The sequence below is a fragment of the Tubulanus polymorphus genome, chromosome 7 (assembly GCF_964204645.1).
Source record: "Tubulanus polymorphus chromosome 7, tnTubPoly1.2, whole genome shotgun sequence".
In the NCBI taxonomy this organism is placed as follows: Eukaryota; Metazoa; Nemertea; class Palaeonemertea; order Tubulaniformes; family Tubulanidae; genus Tubulanus; species Tubulanus polymorphus.
Genome location: NC_134031.1, coordinates 8,292,722 through 8,317,352, shown reverse-complemented (window position 1 = coordinate 8,317,352; position 24,631 = coordinate 8,292,722). Strand labels below are relative to the sequence as shown.

General features: G+C 38.6%; 1 protein-coding gene across 1 annotated transcript; it reads left to right on the top strand.

Annotated features, from left to right (window-relative positions):
• Nucleotides 1–945: 945 nt before the first annotated feature.
• On the top strand, nucleotides 946–21,669 carry LOC141908335 (integrator complex assembly factor BRAT1-like). Its single transcript, XM_074798343.1, has 10 exons — nucleotides 946–1,160; nucleotides 1,755–2,048; nucleotides 3,464–3,854; nucleotides 8,476–8,589; nucleotides 9,392–9,524; nucleotides 9,646–9,772; nucleotides 9,938–10,017; nucleotides 18,665–18,839; nucleotides 19,060–19,208; nucleotides 20,959–21,669. The coding sequence occupies exons 1-10, from the start codon at nucleotides 968–970 to the stop codon at nucleotides 21,577–21,579; spliced, it is 2,277 nt and encodes a 758-aa protein (XP_074654444.1). The 5' UTR covers nucleotides 946–967; the 3' UTR covers nucleotides 21,580–21,669.
• The last annotated feature ends 2,962 nt before the right edge of the window (nucleotides 21,670–24,631 follow it).

Below are 24,631 nucleotides of genomic sequence, written 5' to 3'. Positions count from 1 at the left end.
TTTTAAAGTTAAACATCATAGCAATACGTCAACAAAGTGAATACAGTAGAGAAGCAATACAGTGGATAAATATCAAACACCCAAACATATCAAAACAGCGAGAGAAAAATAACACGTTCTAAATGAAAGGGTTAAATTGATAAACACAGCCACAACTAAAAAGCACAGGGGTTTGGCGATGGGCTTGGATTTTATTTCCGGGTTGTTGATAATCTCGCGAGAATGGCGCTAAATATGAACTGCGAATAAATTCAAAATATCACGGAAATACCTTGTGTTTATATTGTTTATTTATCCGCTATAAAGTTTCGATAAACAATTGGTCGTTAAGAATCATTATCAGACGGTCGTCACGCTACTATATAAAAGAACAAGGGATGAAACGCCTTCAGAGTTGTGCCAGCCAGAAAGTTGGGACAGTCACGTGACTTAACGCTTCTTATTTGACTGAACGCGAACCTGAAGCATATAAGATGGAAACTATGATACGAAAAATATTTGAGAATAACTTACATTCAAATGCATTTTTTTACTATGAATTATATATTTCGTCATAATTTATTACTTATAAGTTATTTATTTCATATGAATCATAATCTGACAATTGATATCGGTCTGTAAATATGTTAACTTTTCGTGTTGAAGTTTTAAATGCGATGACGTCATCAGAATGTCACGTGACTGTCCCAACTTTCTGGCTGAAAATTTAAGTACAGCGGAGGCCTGGCGTTTCATCCCTTGTGATTTTATATAGTAAAGCGTGACGACCGTCTGATAATGATTCTTAACGACCAATTGTTTATCAGAACTTTATAGCGGATAAATAAACAATATAAACACAAGGTATTTCCGTGATATTTTGAATTTATTCGCAGTTCATATTTAGCGCCATTCTCGCGAGATTATCAACAACCCGGAAATAAAATCCAAGCCCATCGCCAAACCCCTGTGCTAAAAAGTACAAACAATGTCAATGACGACGCCGACGACGGATAAAACCCTGGAACTGCAAAAGATTATATATACAGACGCTTATAGACGTGCTCTCTCGGCAGTGTTTAAGGTGTTGAATAACCCAGATAAATGTGTGGTTGATGATACAACATTAGATAAACTGCTTTCTACGATAGGCCTACAGCATTTTTGTTCATCCGAAATATGTAAGTAGGCCTCTGCTCTAGGCCTTAACTATTCGTCACCGGTCATCCTTTACCGAGATGACATAAAATGTGGCATATTCGTTTACTTCTATGTGTTTCATCACTTTGTTACACAGTCTTTGGGATCGATTTCTGGATTTTTCACTTAATCAATGTTACGAATACAGAAGCCTACCATCCATTTTACACTGCATCCATCGATTTGAAGGTTTGCATTGTCGATAGCAACGTTTTGCACCTTATAGGCTAATATCATCACAATGGAAAGTCAGCAAATAAACTAATATCATCGCAACAGTGGCGTTGGAACATTATTTACTGAATGACGTTTTTTTTTTCTTTGAATACCACGTTTTTGAAGAAATTAAGTATATTCGCCACGGCAATATTTAAAACCTGTCCAAAATCGGCATTAGGCCACGGCAATCAAAAATTGCTTCCAATGCCCCTGCGCAATGCAAAGTCAGCAAATAATGATTCGAATTTTCAAATATTTGTAGAACATATATATCCATCATACTTCTTGCTCGATTCTTGCTCGAATGAGTTGTTATGTTGCCTGTTTCATCTTGAATCATGGTGTTTATATTTCAGGTAACTGGCAATGGTTTGTTGAGTGTGAAAATGTCATTGAATTCATCCAGATAGCGCCTTTAAATCACAATGATCCAAAGATCGCATCATTTGCTTTGAACCTTTGTGAATATATTGGAAGGATTCCAGCTGGATTTAACTGCCTCCGTTGCAGTAATGTATTTCGTACTTTACAACTTGTTTGCGACGATGAAGGAATTTGGAAGTGTGCGTCAGTCCGTAATGCCTGGTTTCTGACACTAGGGGCATTATCCAAATATCCTGAAATACAAAATATTTCATCCAGAATGCAAAGTAAGTAACCTAGGCTTTTTGCGTTTTTCGCCTTAAATCAAAGACATCAGTTACTGAGAAATAAGTATTTTGATCTGCAATTTTTAGGTGCCTGTTGCTTGCAGGTGTGTATTTACACATAGCACACTTCCACATGTGTTGTCCTATTAGAGATAAATAACTTGTTGATGGGCTTATTAATGATTATATTTAATAATAATAATGATAATAATTTATTGAGCCTAAAATCCATATAAAATATGCTCATTGGCTTTACAATATAAAGACACAATTCAAACATAATGATAGAAAAAACAATTTACATCATTAGTTAAAAGCTTTAGTGAACAAATGGGTTTTAAGTTGCGATTTAAAAACATCAGTAGAAGGACTAGATTTAATGGCATCTGGTAAGGAGTTCCAAAGTAGTGGGGAGTAAGAAAAGGCCCTATGACCCGCAGAGACTAGATTGACACGAGGGATGACTAGAAGTGATTGACTGTTTGATCTTAACACTCTAGAGGATGCCTTGTATTGCACTAATGATTTCAAATATTGTGGGGCCTGACCATTCAAGGATTTATAAGTAAGGATCAAGATTTTAAATTGGATGCGGTGTTTGATTGGAAGCCAATGCAGATCGTGTAGAATCGGTGTTATGTGACAAAATTTTGAGTTTCGAGTCAGGATCCGGGCAGCAGAATTTTGAACACGTAATTTATCTAAAATGTTGTCAGGGAGGCCAAAGAGTAAAGAGTTGCAATAGTCAAGGCGAGTTGTCACAAAAGCGTGAATAAGGCGTTCAGCAATTCCTTGATTCAAAAACTGTCTGATCTTACTTATGTTTCTAAGGTGATAGAAAGCTACAGAGCATAAGTGGTTTACATGTTTTACCATGGACATGTTCTGATCAAAAATGACGCCGAGATTACGTAAGGAGTGAGATGAAGTAATTACAGCATCATCAAGATTGAGATCAAATGTGCGAAGCTTAGTAAGCTGTGATGGAGAGCCAATTAGGGAGAACTCGGTTTTGTCACCGTTTGCCTGAAGCAAGTTTAAATCCATCCAATGTTTAAGTTCAGTATAGCAAAGTTGGAGTGTATTTTTGGACAATTTTCCAGATTTGTTCCACTACAAGGTGTATAGTTTTTATTGTGAAGTGTTAAATGACTTAGCATTGTGATGTTTTAGCTCATGTCAATTTTCAGTGGGGTCCATACATTAAAAAAGGTTATGAAGTTGAATATATGGGACGCTATGTGCTGATAACTTCTAATGATATTAATTCCAAGATTTTGATTTGAACTCAAAATCCTTTCACTGAACATACTAAATCAATTGATTAGATTAATCATATACCTTTGTAGGCCTACATCTAGAATTTCTATTTCTACCAATGATTTTCAACCAGACATTTGTTTCTGTATTTTCAGATAGAGTTCAGTTTATTGGCAATCATTTTCAAGATGAAAGTATTTTCGTCAGTAAATCTTGTCATCAATTTATCATTTGTTACATTGCGGAAACATTTACCCAAGAACAGACACAGTCTCACTTCTGTAGAGAACTGCTTGATTGGTTGATTATGAAATTCAATCAATTTCAACTAACTCCACCTGTAGGTTTTATGGCTTTGAACAACTTGCGTTCTTTGCTGCATGTTTTGTCTGAGATCAGTGAAGCAAATGGTGCAGCTAAACTGGAAATAGCGACAAGAATATCAATACTTGATGTCATCGTTATCATAATGAATATTAAAGAGCGATTTATGATTGAGTTAATGGATTATGTGGTGAATCTCATCTGTATTCTTTATTGTAAAAGGTATGTAAATAGTTAATAGAAAATAGAATGAACCTCGAGACTTGTGGTATATTAACTGATCTCTCATTAACTCAAAAGAATCACCCTATTCTTTTAGCCACTCACATCTCACCATGACTTATACAGTTTTAGCCCACTTTGGACTTTAGTCTCAGCGGGCTATTGCATTCATTTTTCGTCCGTCCATTCTTCGGTAAACGAAATCCAGTTATTTTGGGAAGTTTTGAAGACGCTTTGATGGATTGTCTTTATCTTTGGTTTGTACTTGTATCTACCCTAGATACATCTTCTGCCCGAAAACTGGCCTGATCAGAATCAAGATGGCTGCCTGGCAGCGATTTTTTTTCACCAAAATAATCAATTTTTAGCTCTTGAGGGACAAGAGAGCGATTACGAGCGTGTCGGCATCGTGTCGTGTATGTTTACAGCGAACCAAAGCACATCATTTTTACAGTCGTTGAATTGATGACTCATCAGATTAATGGGGTTAAATACGCTGCAAAAATAGATCTGGCAACTTTGTATTCAAGATTATGTCACATTATATTGGGTTGAATGGTGAAGTTGATCACAATAATATCAAGAAGATTTCTGAATAATATATTTTAATATATTCTAATGGGTTAGAGGGTAGGGGGTGAGCCGTCGTCGTCTGTTCGTTCGTCCGTCCGTCCATAGACGGAATCCAGTTATTTTGGGAAGTTTTGAAGACGCTTCAAGTTATTGTCTTGATATTTGGGTTACACATGTATCTACCCTAGACAGACACATCTTCAGCCCAAAAACTGGCCTTGTTAGAATCAAAATGGCCAACTTGCAGCCATTGTTGTTCATTGGACAATGAATGGCGATTTCTTATATCGTGACATCACGACACGGCTTGTCGGTAGCGATCCCATCTTCGTATGGGCATCGTGTGTGCTCTGATCGCGGCTACGGCTTTCTCGATACGTGCGATTGAACCGGTCTGGCTGCAGCCGCAGATTATCGGCAAAAAGTCCAACGCAGTATCGCAGCTCCATCCTTGGATTCGCGACATGCTGATGTAGCTGCTACGGTTCATTCGTTTGACTGTCAACGAATCTACTCGTATATTACAAATTTCATCCATCTATCGTTTACGGGTATTTTGAACTTCGACTTATCATCTCACCTTTGCACTTCATAATGCTGTGGTAAAACCTCTTGGCCCATGGGCAATTATTATTTTGAATGAAATAAAGTTATTAATCGATTTTCATTTAAGTCGTTATCGGTCCAATAATTATTAAAAAGTCTTTGAAAGTGATAGACATTGGTCATATAACCGGCGCCATATTTCACTCTTAAGCTTAAAGCAAATCAAATCGATCTGATGTATTTCTTCCTGCCTCCCACTGTCGGAGGCGTCAAGTCTCACCTTAGTGCCCCAGGGCAGTTGTTAAAGCAAACAGATCTGCATAATTTAATTAGTAGAATGAACAATGTAGTTTTCATCGATATTATAAAAAATTGTACCTCGAGAGCACAGGACTGGTCCTTTAGTTACAGTTACAGGCCGGTTCCGTTGCTGGGTTTTTAGGCCAGCCATAGGCTGAGCCTATTACTATATAAATGGAGCAAATTTAAATGACATGGTTTCCAGAGCAAAGGCTCTTTATCTGTGCAACTGAGCATTTATTCATACAAATCATTCATTAAAGCATTATCCATTCTCCAAACTGTACGTAGCTGAATTTTGAAAGAGGCCTCGTTAAAATTTATATGAGCTTTTTTGCGAATATCTGATCGCAAAAATATTGGTTTTGAAAAGCCAATCAGAAAGCAAAGACTCCTCTATGTTTGGCTTAGCCGCAGAAATCAGCAGGTGTTCATGTGAACCTGTGGTATCGTCTACCGTTTTACTTCCTGGGTTTATTTTAAGATCTAAAATTTATTTCAAGATCGATTTCTGTGAAATCTTTAGTTGATTTGGTTTTTGGGAGGAATATTTTTATTAGCACTACAGAAAATATCATTGACCATTGTGCAAAGTCCGGAAAAAATAGCTTTTTCTTAAATTGGATAGATGACCTTGATATGCTAATTAGCCACGTGCTCAAACTACAAATTCAATCAATTTTATGCTGCAAAAAATATCAAATCCAAATCAATTTTGTTTTATTGAGCAAATTTCAGAAAATTCAATTCTATTCCGCATTTAAATCAATAAGACCAAGGGAAAAGATTTATCTGAGGTATTTGTTCCTGCCAGATCCAGTCGCTGTCTGTGCTACTTTTGTATTTGATTGTATTGTGTAAATTATTAGGTATTGACTCTCAGCTGGGAGTGTATTTTGACAAATTTAACCCACAGAATGCATCATCATTGCCATTTTATGAAAAGCTGACAGGCTGGCCATAGTGCCCCTTGGGGCTCTTGTTTTACCTGTGGCCGCGTCCAGGACTGTGGCCATGATTCAGATGGTACCTGCACAATTCATTTCTTTGTAGTGGAATTTTGTGGCTCAGTTCCATGGAGATAGCATCAATTGTTGGTAAATTTTTATGAAATTTTCTAAACACGAGGAAAAGAGCTGCCCACTCGGCAGACGACACTTTGCGTCATTGCTGCTCATAACAAAAGATAGCCTAGTTTTTTTTTTGTTTCTAATTGACATCCAACCTTTTCCGATTTTACCGTTTTCATCGCTGCATATGTTTGTATCCCCCATGGTGCATCAGCATGAGAAGAATTTGGTCGATCAGACACAAGATGGCTGTTGTGTGACCATTTTTGTGCCAAAAAAGTAAAAACATATATGACAGATGTTTGGATCAGTCAAGCCTGACGCAATTGGCGGCCGTCTTAATGTCATCAGTCCTTATTTGTAAGTAGAAAAAGGTTTTTTTTAAAGAAAAATATTTACAGATCTTTGTTATCGTGAGGAGTTGAATATTGCGTTGTACAATTTGCCTTTCTATATTGGTGCCAATGAATAATTTGGTGCGATAAACAGTTGCGATTGTCAGAACGATATGTCAGATGGGATGTCCATGGGAGTTCATCCCAAAAAGGGCTCCATGGTTTGGGGGATTTTATGAGCGTCTGATTGGCCTAACGATAACATGCCTACGGAACGTTCTCTGGCAATCTAAACTTTTATCGAATTAGAAACTCTTGTGAAAGAAATCGAGGCATCATTGAATGATAGACCTATCACGGCAGTGGCTCATGGAATCTCCGAACCAAAACCGTTTACACTGGCATTGTTATTTCAGGGTCGGTCAATAACATCTTTACCATATCTAAAAGTTGAAAAGGTTGAACTTTCGGATTCAGACTTAAGTAGACAAAATACGAATACGCAACTTGCTCGTCAATCAAAGATTCGTGCATATCTATATGAACATTTTCACGATAGAAGGAAATCTGAATATCTTGTTTCTTTGAGAGAATTTCACAAACACAAAGGAGTTCGCAGCCAATCTGTGAAAGTTGGTGATATTGTTTTAATCGAGTCAGAATTTTTACCTCAACCTTGTTGGAGGTTAGCTGTTATTACTGACTTAAAACAGAGCAGTGATGGTTTCATTAGATCAGTTAGCCTAAGAACGTCGAATGGGTTTACAAACCATCCAGTTTCGAAGCTGTTTCCTCTCGAAGTTTCAGCTTCAACCAAGGTCGTCTCCCCCGAGGTCTTCAGGTTAGAAGAAAAGGTTTGACTAATAAACCACAAAGAGAATTGGCTAAAGAGGCATCAGAGAAAATAAAAAACTATTCGATGCTGGTATGGTTTAATGATAATGCATTAACACTGTTTAATACTAACTATGTTTGGTATTACGTTGACATATTACATATTTGGTGTATGTATAAAGTATCTTCGTTAATTTTTATTTTTCTGTTAGAAAATTAGGTTTGAAAGTGTTGTATTTTTTTTCTTTGATTAATCTGATAAACTGTATTAAACTGCTCTTACATTTATATTTTCGTTGCGCCGGGATTGTCGGCATCTTAGGCCGACTTCTCGGTGTGTTTAGTACTATAATCACATGATCACGTGAGTGTCACGGTAGGCTGAATAGGGCTGAAACTGTTTTTAAAACCTTTAGTATGGAAAGAGACACGCTAGCTGTCCCGATGTATTCTGTATGTATATAGCTGTAAATAAACATCTATCATTTGAACACTGATTCAGTTCCTCGGATACCAAGGATTTCCCGACAATCACAATGAATAGCAAAATTGTAGCTTGTGACATATTTTAGCTTGTGACATATTTTATGATTGTGGTGTGTGTCAAGGTTACTGGTTTTTTATATGGTCCCCAGGTAGCTAGAATTGCCTCATAACTTAGTACTTTCATATTGTAGGTCCTTTGGCATATTTTGTAACCACAATCAATTGCAAAATTGTAGCTCGTGACATTTTCTATGATTGTGGTGAGTTTCAAGGTAATTTCTTTCCTTATATGTTCACCAGGGGCATTGAATATTAAAATTTTCTGATTATTGAGTATTTCAAACCACTTCCCAGGTGGGCGTGGTGTCCCTGGACCCCTAGTTAGCCACAATTAAGACATTTTGCCCAGTTTTGTTTGACGAGAAAATATGATCAATATTGTCTCAATGGCATCAAATAGTATGGTTTTTCTTTCAGTAAAAGTAATGAATCTTCCACTGTTGTCGAGAAGCTGATTGGTGTTCCAGATAATTTGATAAAAAAAGGATATGTAATTGCAGCAATCGATTTAATGACTTGTTTATTTATCAGGTAACTGTTTATTGATTTTTCCCAGAAGCCTAGAGAATGTCACAAGTTTCCACAAAATATTTGGGAAAGAATCCTCAATCATTCACAGGCCTTACTTTACTTACTTTTATGCCTGCAGATTATCTTCATCTTTGCTAAGATCTACTGAAGTGGGCATGGTGTCCCTGGTCCCCTAGTTTGTGTATTGTACTGCATGCTGACCGAGGCTGTAAATCAAGACAGGATGGTCTGATCAATTTAAAACATTGTCACACCTGTTGTTATTTATTCATTCGTACTGTGATGGTTTATCTGATGCTATTTTATGTAAAAACAGTACTTTTAAACAGGACATTTACCAGCATAATAAGCCGCTATCACACGGAGACAATTTTGCCCGGGCCAAATTGGTACCGATCAGGCTCAGGCCAAATTTGGCCCATGCCTCGATACTAAACCATGCTCAAACAAAGCGAAGTTGGCCCGTGCCTCGAGACTAAACCATGCTCAAACAAAGCGAAGTGGATCATTTCCGGTGCCAGTTGCAATTCAAACGCAATCATTTGTCTGATGCTAAAATTTGGCTCGGGCCTGGTCCGACGTTTTTGGTCGTGTGATCGCAGCTATAGTTTTGCTTTATGCAAAATGACGGTTTATAAATGCTGAATTTTCCACAGACACAAGATAATGAAGCCTTTATTTGTACTTGAGGAAAAGTGATGATTAAGCCAGAATAAAGCAAGCTTGATGTCAGAATATTCTTAAAACTGCAATCCATCCATCCAGTCATCCCTTGGTTCAATGTTTATTTGATTATTTTCAGGTTTGATAAAGAATTTAATGAATTTGAAGGAATGATTCTGCGGCCAGTGAAAGAAACAATATCTAGCAGTAAAATCACTCAATTTAAATCAGTTGTCACAAGTTTGACGAAGATAAGTGTCATTTTTCAAAAGGTACGTGTAGTTCAAAATATTGCATGCTAGAGTTAACAAGGTTAACTGTGTTTACTTTGTGGAAAATAATACCAGAAAATGCAGGTTATAGATAAAAAGTTCTTTGCAATTTGATTTTTAGAAAGGAATCCAGATGTTGACTGCTAGAGATGTTCATGATTTTATGAGAGTTTTGATTTCAACCTCAAATGCTGTACCAAATATCCTAAAACCTACTCTGGATTGTCTCCAGGATTGTCTTCAAAATGGTAATATAATGAACTGGTTTAAGAATATTTTTTTCTCATTGAAAGATGTGGTTCTGGCTGTGTCCCAATTGAAGTTAGATGTACCATATATCCTAGACATGGTTTTACTTCGAATGAAAGCCCGGTACTGTAATTGACAGGTTTCTCATTTTTCTTAAAATTCAGGGAAAGAAAATCCAATCAATATCAAGTTTTGTATGCATTTACTGATAGACCAACTTAAAGATCCCTCTCTTGACCAAGTGGTAAGTCATATTCATTCTCAAGGACTAGTCTAAATTAACAGTAAAACTTGCTCCAGTCAGAAAAGTTGGAAAAAAAATGAAACTTAGAGAGTAAAGAAGCAGGCTAATATTTTCAGTTTTTGTCCATCATTCCTCCATCCATCCGTTCATCTGTAGACCTATCTAGTTATTTTTAGGTGATGTGTAGCAATTGTCATATTATTGATGTAAGTATTATTGATATAGGTATTCTTATGGATATATCAGGGTTAATCGTCGCTGGAATAGGGACAATCAGGGTCTTTAACCGGGACAATAGAAGCACACACAACTCACCAGGGCAATGGATTCTTTTCAAGAGAGCAATAGATACGCCACCTATCGTTAACATTTATTATCACAATTACAAATACACTATACTACAATATAATAACGTTGGGAGTAACGCCGTTACACCACTCCCCCCTAAAAATGTGTACTGAAACACGGTTCAGTAGCAAAAAAATAACTTTCGTAATACTATAAGTCCAACACGATAACATTAAGTCCAATGCGCAGGGATCCATCGAAAAAAGTTCGGATAACGCACAATGTTATAGCATAGTGTCCATACGAGTCTAGATGATTATTTACACTTCCGCTGAATCCTGAAGCACGAGGTAGACTAGGGTTCACCACTGCAGGTTGGATGGCTGGCCATTTACCGATATATGGTGTTGGCCCCGCCATCCCCATACCTACTCACGTGTCGGGACTTGCGGTCTATATACAAATGATGGTCTATATACAAGTGATAGTCTATATACAAGTGATGGTCTATGATGTATGATGATTCCAATAGTGCTGAAAAAGTAAAAGTAAGAGGCCAGCAGAAAAGTTCTAACGCATAGAACCAGGACTGAGGCAGGGATGCATGAGTCAAAAGGCCGGGTTTCTAGAGTGGGTATTGACCGTAGTTAGGTGTCCTAACTACAAATTTAGGACTCTAGATGACTCTTGACGGAGGTAATAACATGACAAACTACTTCGTTGACTGCCTTCGGCCGATAATGGATCCCTCTCTAGTCATGGTCTGGAAGATCTGGATGTTCGATGGTGAACCCAGCTTTCTCGAAGTGTAGATTGAAACGGTCAATCGGGATGACCGTCCTAGCCTTGGCTCTCATACACGGGGCCTTTGGAACGCGAAGGTGGAAAATCAGGACAAGGGGATACATCTGCCGTATCGTTTTTGCTAAGGAATATATCTCCTTGACGGTGTCACCGAAATCCCGCACGTAATTAACCCTGTGGTTAATGACGACAGCTGAGCTACTGATGCTCATCAGTTGTATCGTTCTCCTGAGTTAGCGATTACATACAAGTTATCGCTGCACTTGACTCCTTTGAACATCGAGTCACTCAGCAGAAGGATTGGACAACGACGATCTCCAACTCGAAGCTGCCGTTAAAGCTTCTCCAGTGTATCTTCGAGGCATAAACTTGTGCCCTCATGCCGGGATATCAAACAGCTGAGTTCTGTCCCAAGCCGATTAAACCGTCCCAACGACATGGATGGCCGTGAAAAAGGTTAAGTTGGCTGGAGAGCAGAGAGTTTAACCGGTGAGGTGTTCTCTGTCTTGCAGCAATTTTGGCGCTTTATTCAGCCACAGGTCTTTCTTCTCCCGGATTCTGGACCATCGCTGACAGCAGGTGGCACAGTGACCATTGACAGCTATACTTGTTACCGGTATAGAACAATGACAAACAAAGTCACAGACGCAGACGACAAAATTGATCTCCGTTGTCGGCCGGTGGATGCGGCTGGGCCTTTTCCACAGCCGGACCCGCTGGGGGATCGACTTCTGTCTCTGCTTCGATAGTGCAGCGTCATCTGTTGGTACTGCCACAATCCGGTCGTTTGGGCGCCTCCAGATAATCTCCTCATCATCACTCCCTGAAGTGCCGGAACTTAAACTCTCAGGGGCTGGTTGGGGCTCTACTGTCCTCTTTCTGGTTCTGGCAGGGACAGCATTCTTAACGTTGGTAGGGGCTGGCCAAACACTGGCTTCATATCATTAAAGTGGACAGTCTTTTGTTTTAGGGGACCCCCCTCGAGTCTGACCTAATACGTCACCTCAGACAGCTTCTCGATAATAATCAAGGGGCCCTTCCACTGAAATTTTGCAGCCTCCCCTGGCTTAATGGTATGACTATAGAGCCATACCCTATCGCCAACGTTATACCCACCCCGCCTAGCAAATCTGTTGTAATTAGTAGTCTGACGCCGCTGAGCCTTACCCAGTCTCTCCCTGACTTGGCCCTATGTAGTGTACACTGGTTCTTCGGGTGGTCCAACCACCATGATATCCAGAGGCAAGACCATCTCTGAACCAAAAGTCAGGTAGAAAGGGGTTTCGCTAGACGACTCCTGTACACTGGAACAGAATACCATCAGGCAAGATGACAGTTTAGTATCCCAGTCAGTGCCAGTTTCATTCACGGATATGGTCAGCATGGCCTTGATGGACTTGTTTTTCACCTGACCATTTCCCATTGGGTGATACGAGGTGGTACGCGTCTTATCAATACCCAACAGTTGACACACTTCTGTAAAAACCTTGGACTCAAAGTTGGCACCCCGGTCCGAGTGAATGCTTTCTGGGCAGCCACATCTCGTCACCCATTCGTCCAGGACTTTTTTCGAGCCACAGTGGGGGCCTTCTCATACTGTACTGACCATGCCTCCACCCACTTAGTAAAAGCATCCTGGACAACAATAATGTATGTGTTGCCATGTTTAGTAGGGGTCCACTATATCAATGTGCAACCTCTGCTCTCTATGACCAACTGGTGTCGACACCAAAAGTGCCTTCTGTCGCTTGGGTGGATTTTTGCATTGTTGACATTTCTGGCAATGTTAAATTTACTCGTGCACAGCTCTAGTAAGGCCTGGGCACCAGAATCTTTCGCACATCTTCCGTTCTGTCTTAGTGCGGCCTAAGTGCCTGCCTGAGATACCATCATAAAGGTGTGACTAAGCCTTAGGCAGTAACACGTAAGGTAGAACGACACGTGATTTTGAAAGTCTGGATCCAGGGATGAGTCTCAAAAATAAAATGCCCTTGTCCATAACTAGCCGCTCATATTCACCAAGAAACAGTCTGGTTTTGGTGCTAAATTGGCGCATAACATCAGCACTAGGTTTAACCTGTTGTCGATGGACTAAGTCCTTGACTATCGATATGTCGGCATCCACATCCTGAAACCGGGCCAATGTCGACAAGCCGGCATGATCACGACCAACACCAACTGCTGAAACCTGACATTTTGGGGCACCGGTCTGACCACAGCTAGGGCAGTCTCCATGCCGCTTCATTCGTTTAGGGATGCGGGAAAGTGCGTCCGCGTTCAGGTGGGTACACCCAGTCCGGTGTTCAATATCAAAGTCATAGTCGGCCAATCGTTCGTTTCAGTGGGCAACTTGTCCAGACTGAATGTTTGAAGACCGGAGCCATTTAAATGCTGCATGATCAGTGCTCACCAAAGATTTCAGGCCCAAGGTACTTTTCAGGTAAAGGTTTTTGATGGCTAGATATGACTCATGGTCCATATACATCGAAGGATGATCCTTCTGCATGGAAGGATCAGTTATCCCCATGATTTCACAGTAACTGTCAAATCTCTCGAGCCATGCCTTAAAATTGTGGCCAGGGGTGTAAGTTTTAGGCGCGGGTACCTTGACCTTGATGTGGTCCCTAGGCTTGGCCGGCTCAGAGGGTGATTCGGATTTCGTATTTTTAATTTTATGTTCCACATATTGTGTAACAGATGTGAGGAACTGATTCACGTGACTAGCATCTTGTTCGGAATCATCAGTCGTTCTATGCAGTGTGTTAGTGACGTCATCTATTGAAATTGGGTCTAAACACGCATGAATGGGCATATTTTATGCAAAATACCCCCTCTGCACTGGTGATTGCTACAGATTTTATCACTTTAGAAGAAATGCTGCTTATTTTACATGAAAAAGCAAGACCAGATAAACAAAATAAAATAAATTTGATGATGATATCTCTTTTAGTTTTTGTTTTATGAATCTCTGAAAAATACGGAAATCCTGGCAAAGCGCAGCATTTCCTGAAAAATAGGCCTGGCAGGCAAAGTCAGTCACAAATTCAAGTCAGTCACAATATTATAGAAAAGATAAACCAAAGTCAAGTTATTCGTATACCGGTCTCCCCAGCAATGCCTATAATAATAATTAGGGTTTTCTGTTGCTTCACAGAAAACTCTATTGAAATTCGCGTGATTATTATTATTATTTTTTTTCCCTTTTCCACACAGTTTTTGTTAAAAGTGTAAAGGCTTCCTTACCTTACCGCTGTCGCCGATACAATCCGTATGATGTCCTTCAGCTCACTTCAATCTCCAGATACTGCATGGGAATTTTGATAAATCCACGTTATAAAGGCACTGTCGAGCCGAAAACATCGGAAATTTGGCTCCGTTCAATTAGTAGCCATGTTGTGTTTTCTTTCCGAAATTTCTCTCTTCTTTATGAGGAAGAGCTATCGAATTATTCCCTCTCTTCTCCACAATCAATTTCAAAGTCAATTTTATGAATTTATTGCTCAGCGGGTCCGAATCCAAGAGTTTACGAGTCCGGCGTTCGCGTGTCTGACAGGTTTACGGGCATTTGTTTGTTACCTCTTTAATATTTTTTATTTCTTGTTATTCCGGTTATTTCATTTAAGTATATTGCTGATCAGTTCATGTAACCAAAAGCGTCAATAAACAGATTTTGAATTGATCAAGTTTAAATCAAGGTCGTTGAGTCGCGGAGGGCTGCTAGAATTACGTTCGTCTCAGAGAGAAAACAAACGACAGAAAAGTATCAGGTGATTATCGATAGCCTACTACGGTACACACAGTTGACAAACAGTGTTAGGCCTGTGCCGGTTGGTGCGTACTGGGAATAAATATACTGGTTGGTCAGTTGGTTCGCTTGTGAAGTGTGGAAGCTAAGAAAGCCTACCGCAGTACCGGTATTTATTTGTCTATAGGCCTATTATATAGTAGCCAATACCAGTAAGTACGTAGTTGTTACTGGTACGTGACTCTATGGTGATCTCCACAGGTTAACCGTACGTGAGTTCCTAGTAGCCAATACCATTTTTTAAGTACGAAGTTGTTACCCGTACGTGCTAGTGACTGTACGGTGATATCCACAGGTTAACCGTACGTGAGTTCCCTACTAACGCCGTACATGAGTTCCTAGTAGCCAATATCATTTTTTAAGTACGAAGTTGTTACCCGTACGTGCCAGTGACTGCACAGTGATAAACAGCGTTTTAAGTACCGGGTATTAAGTGAGTACGACAAGCCTACCATGCCTATGTACTACAAACACAACTTTTTCCCCCTCGTCAGCCCTACAGTGATGTTACTATAACTGGTGCAATTATAACATGGATAGGATTTGGCCAGGACAAGCCTAAAGTCTAATTCAGTCTATGTACTAATTCACTAGATAGGCCTATTTTTAAAACAGGGATCATTCATTTATTACGTACGCATAAAATTTGATTATTTCAACCCGCTCTCCCTCTGTACGCAAAATCTGCCATTTTTTCATGTACATTAAGCATTACAGTACGTAATTGCCCTGACCCCTCCCCCTCCCCTAATGCGTACGTAATAAATGAATGATCCCACAATACAGTGAAGTATTCACACGCAGAAAGGCTAATTGATTTGAGCCATGTGATTAAATTTGGCCAGGCCTTCTCTGACCTGCTGACATTAATAGTCAATGTGGTCACGGCTTGTATACCAGAAATCATTGTAGGGCTGTACATTTTGCTGTTCGTAGGTTTGGTATACCGATTTCTCCATTCTTGACTGATAAGTGTACAGTACAGCGTACGCATTATACAATTGTTCCAATGGGAATAGGGCCTATTGATTGGGCTTATTATTTCCTGCTTTAGAATACTGAAATAAGCCCAACGTTCATTCAAATATCCAACATCGGTGAAAGTTTGATTACTGTATACATGTACTGTAGGTTTTCATGTTGTATGAATATTTTGCAGTTCAAATGGGTATGATGCTGATTCCAATGTCAAACGCATGCAGTTAGATGGTCAAGGACAGTCAACACCAAGATATCTCTCTTCGACCGATGTTGCACCATAGAAGATCTGATTCTTTCAACTCAAGGAAAGTGATTCAACACGATCGACATAACACTGGAATAGGTTTGCAGTAACTAACGGTTCATTTCATTTAGTCCTATGTACTTTTTAGCCAATTTGGATTTGATTGTAATTGAAACTCTGGAACAAAAGACGAGTTGAAAAAACACAAGTTATGCTTGATTCTCATGTTCAAATTTAATTCAAATTCAAATTTATTTTATTACATCATATTTACAAAACATATCATTGGTTCATACAGTAATAAAAATTAGGACAGAACAAATATTATTACAGAATTTCCAAAAAGGCAATGAATTTCTATAACTAAATGAACATTATTTTTCTAATAACTCAGATCAAGAGTGACTTTCCCGTTTATTAGGAAACACACGCAACTAGTGGAATAGGTTTGATTTACACACATGTTGCAGGTATCAATTGTTTATCACTATAGAATTTGTAATCCATAAAAGCCAAAATCAACATCAGCCGGAAACCCAGACCAGATCAATTCATATTTTATTGATTGAATCTACACTACAATATATGTATTTATTCAAATATTTCAATAAAAACATTAACTTCTTAAATCTATTCTAAATCATAATACGTTCTTATCTGTAAATTCACTCAATCTATCGACTCGGCAGGTGCTTAGGATGAGTTCTTAATAGGCCAGATCCATTTTTAAGCATGGCGATAATACAGTATCATGATGTTTGAATGGCAAAATAAATGCCTGGTCCAATAAATTAATATTTGTTGATTGTACGTCCGCGTATGTTCGGTTTCAAAGCTGATCATATTTGACGTTTACACAGTGGTAGCATATTAGGTTCGAATCTGTCAATGCATTTTATTCTATGTATCAATATTTCAATTTACTACAATTCCCATCTTTCTGAATGGCTTTGCAGAAAACCCGTCATCGCTGCTTCGCAGCTATATTTTTCCTTTCTTATTTTCTCTAGTTCCAATTCCGATCAAATAAAGAATATGACAAGTTAGCGGTTTTAACTGCTATGAGTGTCCGTTATAAGTCTTTCAAGTATTTTCTAATGACTAACAGTAAACATGGTTTGCTCAGTCTGTACATTGTCGACATATGTATTGTACATTGTCGACATTTCAAGGGATATGTTAAAGATGTTTTCCATACATATCATGTGGTTATTTGGCTGCAGGCCACAGTTTGAGTTGCTGCACATTTTGAACCACGGGTTCTGTGAATGTAACTGAAGCCGGTGTTGCAAATTTGTTACAAACTTTCGTGGGTGTTCTGGGGGCTGTCTCACAGAAAATCTAGGACATAAGGGGTTTTTAGGCCAGCCATAGGCTGAGCCTATTACTATACAAATGGAGTGAATTTAAATGACATGCTTTCCAGAGCAAAGGCTCTTTGACTGTGCAACTGAGCATATATATTTGTACAAATCATTCATTAAAGTATTATCCATTCTCAAGACCCTATGAAGCTGAATTTTGAAAGAGGGCCTCGTTAAGATTTATATGAGCTTTTTCGCGAAAATCTGATAAAAAAAAATGTTTCAAATCTGTTTCAAAAAGCCAATCAGAAAGCGAAGACTCCTCTATGATTGGCTTAGCCGCAGAGATCAGCGGGTGTTCATGGTATCGTCTACCGTTTTACTTCCAGGTTTTATGTTAAGATCTAAATTTGTATTTCAAGAACGATTTCTGTGAAATCTTTATTTATTTTGGTTTTTGGGAGGAATATTTTTATTTGCACTACAGAAAATGTCTTGGAAAAATAGCTTTTTCTCTAATCGGCCTTGATATACTAAGTAGCCATGTGCTCGAACTGCAAATTCAATCAAATTTTAGTTTGCAAAAAAATATCAAATCCAATTCAATTCTACTTTTTTGAACTAGTAAAAACATCAAATCCAACTCAATTTTGATTAATTGAGCAAATTTCAGAAAATTCAATTCTATTCCGCATTCAAATCAATAAGACCAAGGGAAAAGATTTATCTGAGGTATTTGGTCCTGCCAGCTCCAGTCGCTGTCTGTGCTACTTATGAAAGAAACTGGTTGAATTGTGTAAATTATTAGGTATTGACTAGTCCTGAGCTGGGAGTGTATTTGGACAAATTAAACCCACAGAATGCATCATTTGCCATTTTATGAAAAGCTGACAGGCTGGCCATAGTGCCCCTTAGGGCTCTTGTCTGTCCTTATCAAGGTCCAGCCAGATTTATTTTTTCTTCTTTTAAATTTTTCTTTGCAAAAGAAATCTGACATTTTGGGAGGAGTTGCCTGGCAAACAACAAGTTGCACATTAATCTCGTCATGATCCACTATGTAAAGATCAAGTGAAACAAACTAGATAATCAATAGCATCGCAAGTAACCAGTTTGTCATCCCTGGACATCGTGAGGCAGGATGAATACCCAGTATGCAAATATAACCATAATTCAACAGTTGCAATTTATTAATTACATGATCAAAACACTTGAAATTTACAGGTAGTCGAGAAGGTATATAGATGTATAGAGATGTGTATGTCAAATCTCCTGTCTGATACGAATATGAAAACAACAGATCTGACTGAAGTTGTTTTACGCGGATTCTGTTCTATGAATTGGGAGGTGCGAGATTCTACGACAGAATTTATTGGACATGTTTACAAAATTTCTTCTGGTAAGAAAATGAGATTTTTGTTTAGATCACCCTCTCTTGGCAGGGATTTGAAACTGATGGCATCACCAGATTGCCTGATCAGCAACAGTGCCATCAGGTTCAAATCTCTCCTGAAGGAGGATGTGGTCGGATACACTTATGTTTTAGATGACAGGTCAGTGGATGGCAATCAACTTCTCATTATGTAGAAAAGATTTTAGAAGTTGACATTTTATTCTAGGGAAAACTAACTGGTTATCGCAATGGTTGGAAGCTAATGAATTCATACTGCAGATAAAACAAACTTTATGTGATAGAGAAAGTTACGTTAGAGTTGCAGCTGTTAGTGCATTATCCGATGCTATTTATGTTTGTAATCGTCACCACCAGGTAACAATGTCTTTTCTTTTCTGTCCCTTATTTCTTCATTTCATTTTCTTAGAAGCTGTTTAAGTAACTTCCAATATCTATGTCAAAAACACCTTGACTCATGGGCAGGTGGGTGGATTCTTGTGGACGAAACTCGTGCAAAATGAAAAGAGGGTGGGCGGATTCAATTTGACATGATAAAATTGAAAAATAGGGTGAGGGTTGACAAGGTAAAACTTTGTAATGTGTCACTAGTGCATGCAAATGTTTTGCAATGTGGGCCGAGTGAGTGTTGTTTTCCAGGTCATTTAGACATGTTTAGCCTGCTTCGGGCAAAAAAGTTGAGTCAATCAGAAACAAGATGGCTGTCTCTGGACCTTTTGCAGTTTGTTTTGGCGGGTGGGCCATGATGCAGGACGTTCAATAATTTTGTGTGAGGATTTTTTAATGGCATTGGTCAATGCAAGGGGATCATCGGAACAAACGAGCCCCTTGCTGGTATGAATGAACCAGATTTAGAAAAATACAGTAGACTACACAAAAGTCGGATCAAATGTCAAGTCAGCTTCACGTGTAAATGATAACAGCATGTCAAACCCACATGTACTACAGCCAACTCATCTGCATCGAAAAGTCAAAGTGGATGACGAACACCTGTTATTTTGTTCTTAGCTCTAAGCATATTGTATGAATATGAATTGATTACGTTCCGTCTGTGCACAACTACATACATTGGACATGTACGTACAGTAGAACTGGCGTAAGTGGGACACGTTGCGACAACAAAATGTCCGCCTTATAAAATTCCGGTGATGAGTACGTCAGATTTTGGGGGTTTTCTAAGAAAAATCCAAGTTAGCTACAGATTAAGACCCTAAACCCTAACAACTGAGTGACACGGGGTCAATACATTATCCTATAGCCGACTATACTATTGTAAACATGTGCTTAACAAGCGTCCGTCGACAGAAAGATCAATCTACTTGTGTATAATAGACACTGCGCACCAGTGACGATCTTTTTAAAAGAACTGAAATTAGCCGAGTCAGTCGAGTTTAGTGATTTAGAGATTGAAAAATGCATTGCTTTGAAACTTTCGGAACATAAATTTTAGCCGACTTAGCTGAATTTCCGACTTCTAGAATCTGACTTTGAGACAGATTTTGATAGGAAAATGAACCGTAAAAATCGGGAACTTGGAATTTCAGCTGACTTTGTGCCGATTTTCCGACTTGAGGCTGTCCGACTTACGTCAATTCTACTGTACAACAATGATTGACTTCATTTATAGTCCATGGTACATTGTACTATCGAGCTCTATTGCGTGGCACTGATGATGATTAACGAGGCTGTGCCGCATGCGTTAGGCACATATTCAGTAAAGACAGATCTTGAAATTTTTGATTTTAGTTAGAATTGTACTACAATTTCTCAGTTGAACCGAGATATTTTATCAAGAGTTTGAGTCTGACTTATGAAATCTGACTTAATCATATATTTTGTACTATCTTATTCCCAAATGAACCGGGAGTTTAGAAATTGACCGACATATGCGTATATCTGAGTTATGCGTACCACTGTACAACTGAAACAAGTGCTTTACCAATTCGGTTGACACCTGGTCCCTATTAAAGTAGTATTTTCTGATAAGTTTCACTAAATTTGGTTTAACTTAGACTTTAGTTTCAGAGCAAGTAGTTTGATGGCACAACAAAATATTTTTAGCTACTCTATTACATCTATGATGAAATACTGTTCAATTTTTTTATAGGAACTGATTCTGAAGAATGTCTTGAAAATGGCAAGAGATGATGAATCTAATTTAGTGAGAAGAGCTGCTATATCTCATTTGAATAAATGCTACGTGAATACTACAAATACATGTATATTAACTGAAGATCTAATACATGATTTGATCTGCCCAGTAATGAAAGATGCTGCTGTAGACAGTGATTGGGAAGTGAAAATGTTTGCATTATCATTCTGGGAGGAATTGATGCAGCGGAATATTAATAAAAACCTCACAGTATTGGAATTACTTGAGATATTTGTTAAATGTGGATTATGTGAATCATTTGTGTCCACTAGTAAAGATTACGAACCAGTAGTGTGTGAAAAATCCTGTTTCATTCTCGTCAAACTTAAAGCATATATGGCACATTCTATACAAGTAATAGAAAACGATGATAAAGTTAATGTTCATGTGAATTATCTTGCTCAGAATATGAATGCACATACGTTTAAAAAGTGGCTACATACGACTGATTTCGATGATATTTTAGAACAATCTCAGATGAGTAGTGATGAATATATGAAAAATCCGATGTCATTGTTAGAAGATATTTTAGCGGTCACTAGCGATAGTAATGATAACTTGCTAGATTGTTATTGAAAAAATAAAATATCACTTAATAACAAAATATCACCACATGCATAATGCATTAGCTACCGTATTTATAAATTTTTAGTGATACAGTAATAAGGATCCTGTTCCACAGCTGTGTGTTAGTTCATTTTCAAGTTAAAAACTCAGAACTGTGGAACCAGGTCCAGAGTGGATCGGTCAAAATCAAGGTTTCCAAATGGTAGTACTGGGATCATTTTATGTTTGGTATTTTATCCTTAACCCTGAAATATTTCCCAATCTGCTCCAGAATGAAGATTTCCAATGCCTAAAGCCGGGCGTAGGTCGGCCTTGCGACTCACTGCGACGCGACTCACTGCGACCGCCAGCGACGATCGCATCGCAATGACCAACCGACCTACGCTACCTTGCGACTGCCAGCGACGCCAACTGATCTACGCGCTCTTGCGACTGGGAGCAACTAGTCGCACACAGTCACTGACAATTGCGTCGCAACCGACTTACGCCCCCATTTGTGACGCAACGCGACGATTGCGTCGAAAGGTCGACCTACGCCCGGCTTAAAATATTGCACTTATCAGTGTGCACTAAGGAGAGATGGGGCACCAATATGGTCATTTACAGCAGATCCGATTTCGTCAAAATAATTTGTGAAAACTTGAACTCAATATTGGACATACCAGAAACATGACCTGCTTTTCACATCACGTGGTTTCCTTTTGACATTGCCTGGAGGATTTCAAATGAAAGAGTTAAACTTGACTGTAAAATGTCTAAAAGGAATAATTTTCCTGTTTATCTGACTCTGGAAGCATGGGCCGTAATCCCTCTCTCCCTGGATGAGGTTAGTACCGATATCTACTTACCAACTTGTTTTGTTCATTGGCCACGATATTTGAGAGTGTCCCTATTTTGAATTATGCAAACCGTAATACAGTAGAACCCGCTTAATTCGGATCATTTTAGACCAAACGATACATCCGGTTTAAGGGAAATCTGGTTTAAAAGTAATTTTCTTGTATATTAATGAAGAAATGGACTGCATATCATGTCCGGATTAGTCGAAAATCTGGATTAAGCAGGTTCAATGGTTTGTTTTCCTTGTTAATGTTTCCCACGGTCAGCAATAGTCGGCCAGTGGTGGATCCTGGGGGGGGGGGGCGCCCCCTTTTCGGCGGACCAAAAATGTCAATGTCAATGTAAAGATGCATCGCTCCACAATTATAAGAAAAATTCGTCATCATAATCTTTTGATTTTTAGCAAATAGAGAAATGCTCAGAATGCACCAAAATCTACGAACAGGAAGCATCTCATTTTTCAAGATCTTCTGGGGAATTTGCCAGGCCCCCGTGAGGTACTGCGCTCCCTGTAACGTTGTGCAGTAACAAACCGGCCACCATTTAAGTTAACAAACAGTTCATCTTCTTCTTCTTCCGTATACTGTCAGCATCAAACTTATTGATGAATATTACAGTTTTCGGGTGTGCGCGAAAAAGAATAAATATGAGTATCAAAAATGAAAAAAGAAAAGTCAAGTCAAACATTTGTTGTTATTCAGCATCTTTTTCTGTGTTTAGTCTACCGCAGTTTTACATTACTCCGCCATAGAGCTTAACTTGTTCGAACTTTTAAAGCTGCTGAACTCACTTCTTACTTAACTCTCACGGCTATCTTTATCTATCAGAATTCATCATCTGGGTAGTTGATGATAGCTGATTTGTTGGACCATACTTGTAATTTCAACTTACTAAATAATAAAAACCTGGATATCCTCAGTTTGATTGTCGGAACTGTGTAAACGATTAGATTCCGAAATTCGAAATTGTTTCAACACAACCAGGATGAAAAATAATGTTTATGCCTACATATAATGTGATGGCCGCATCATTACATGGCCGTTACTTCGCAAAACATCGCTCACAGAGATAGTCAGTTATTGGTGTATTTCGTTATTGGTCTCCAGGGTGGCTAGCGATCGTGAAGACCGAAAATTAATAGCCCGTTGCCCGTAGATGCTCATTGATTTTCTGTCGAATGTCAACATGTGATTGCCTTCCTTATGTCTACTTTTTTCGCCCCAAAATATTTCACTACGGTTATACGGTTCAAGTGGCAGTTCAATGTTCATTTTTCTTCGCAACAAGGAGCTAAAAAGAGACGAAACAAGCTTTATTTTCATGGAATTTATTTTCATTTAGCATCTAATTGATTAACAAGTCATTTAGGATCGATACATAATGGTTTAATTTTAGTATTAAATTTCTCAATGAATTTTGGCCCTTCACAATCTCTAACTCGAATTCCGCTTAGTGCTTGACTTTTATTATCTTATGGTCCGAATTAATTCCAGTTAAGTGGAGTCTTATACTGTATACCGCTATATATAATACATGCACTAACTACTCTACTAGCTTCTAGTCAATAATAAATTCTAATTGGTATAGAGTTACCTAAGGGTGATAGGAAAGACACAAAAATGTTTAGGTCGTAAAATCAGGCAAAAAAGGCGTGGGTTCACCCACGAAACGAACCCACCCCTGTACTATCCGCGCCTGAATTGTGAACTTTTCATGGCTCGATATCAGAGGTTGCTTAAAACACTCACTCATACAGTTTTGATGCATTGTTCACTCTCCAATATTATGATGGCGCGCACTCAGGTTTAAAACCATCTCATCTGTTTAGAATCAAACTTTCCAAATGAAAAATCATTTTACAAATCTGTCAAATTCTCTCATTTCTTTGCATTTCTAATTGAAACAACTTTTGATTATTAGAAATTAGTTAGAAATGCACAGGAATTGGAGAATTTGCCATTTGATAAAGTGAGAATGCCTTCAACTTCTCTTCCTCAGACCAATTTGCGAAAATTAGTGCATATTGCTCAGATTTTGTAAACCAAGTTATATAGCATCGTCCGTGTACTCTACCCGGAATAGTGCACGGTTTAAGATACACCGCTCTACTGTGCAGACGTACTTTCGGCTCTCGATAGAACACGTCTTGACTATGGATTTGCTTCACCATGCGAAAACTTTCAAATATTAGACTACCATGGCACAGGACTTTGAAAACTTT

What these genes read in the sequence shown, in the direction of transcription:
- LOC141908335 (XM_074798343.1), top strand. Translation starts at nt 968, where the DNA reads ATGTCAATGACGACGCCGACGACGGATAAAACCCTGGAACTGCAAAAG. An exon ending in TAAGTGTCATTTTTCAAAAG is followed by an intron (nt 9,525 to 9,645) that starts GTACGTGTAGTT and finishes TTTGATTTTTAG; the next exon opens with AAAGGAATCCAGATGTTGAC. An exon ending in ATCCCTCTCTTGACCAAGTG is followed by an intron (nt 10,018 to 18,664) that starts GTAAGTCATATT and finishes TGAAATTTACAG; the next exon opens with GTAGTCGAGAAGGTATATAG.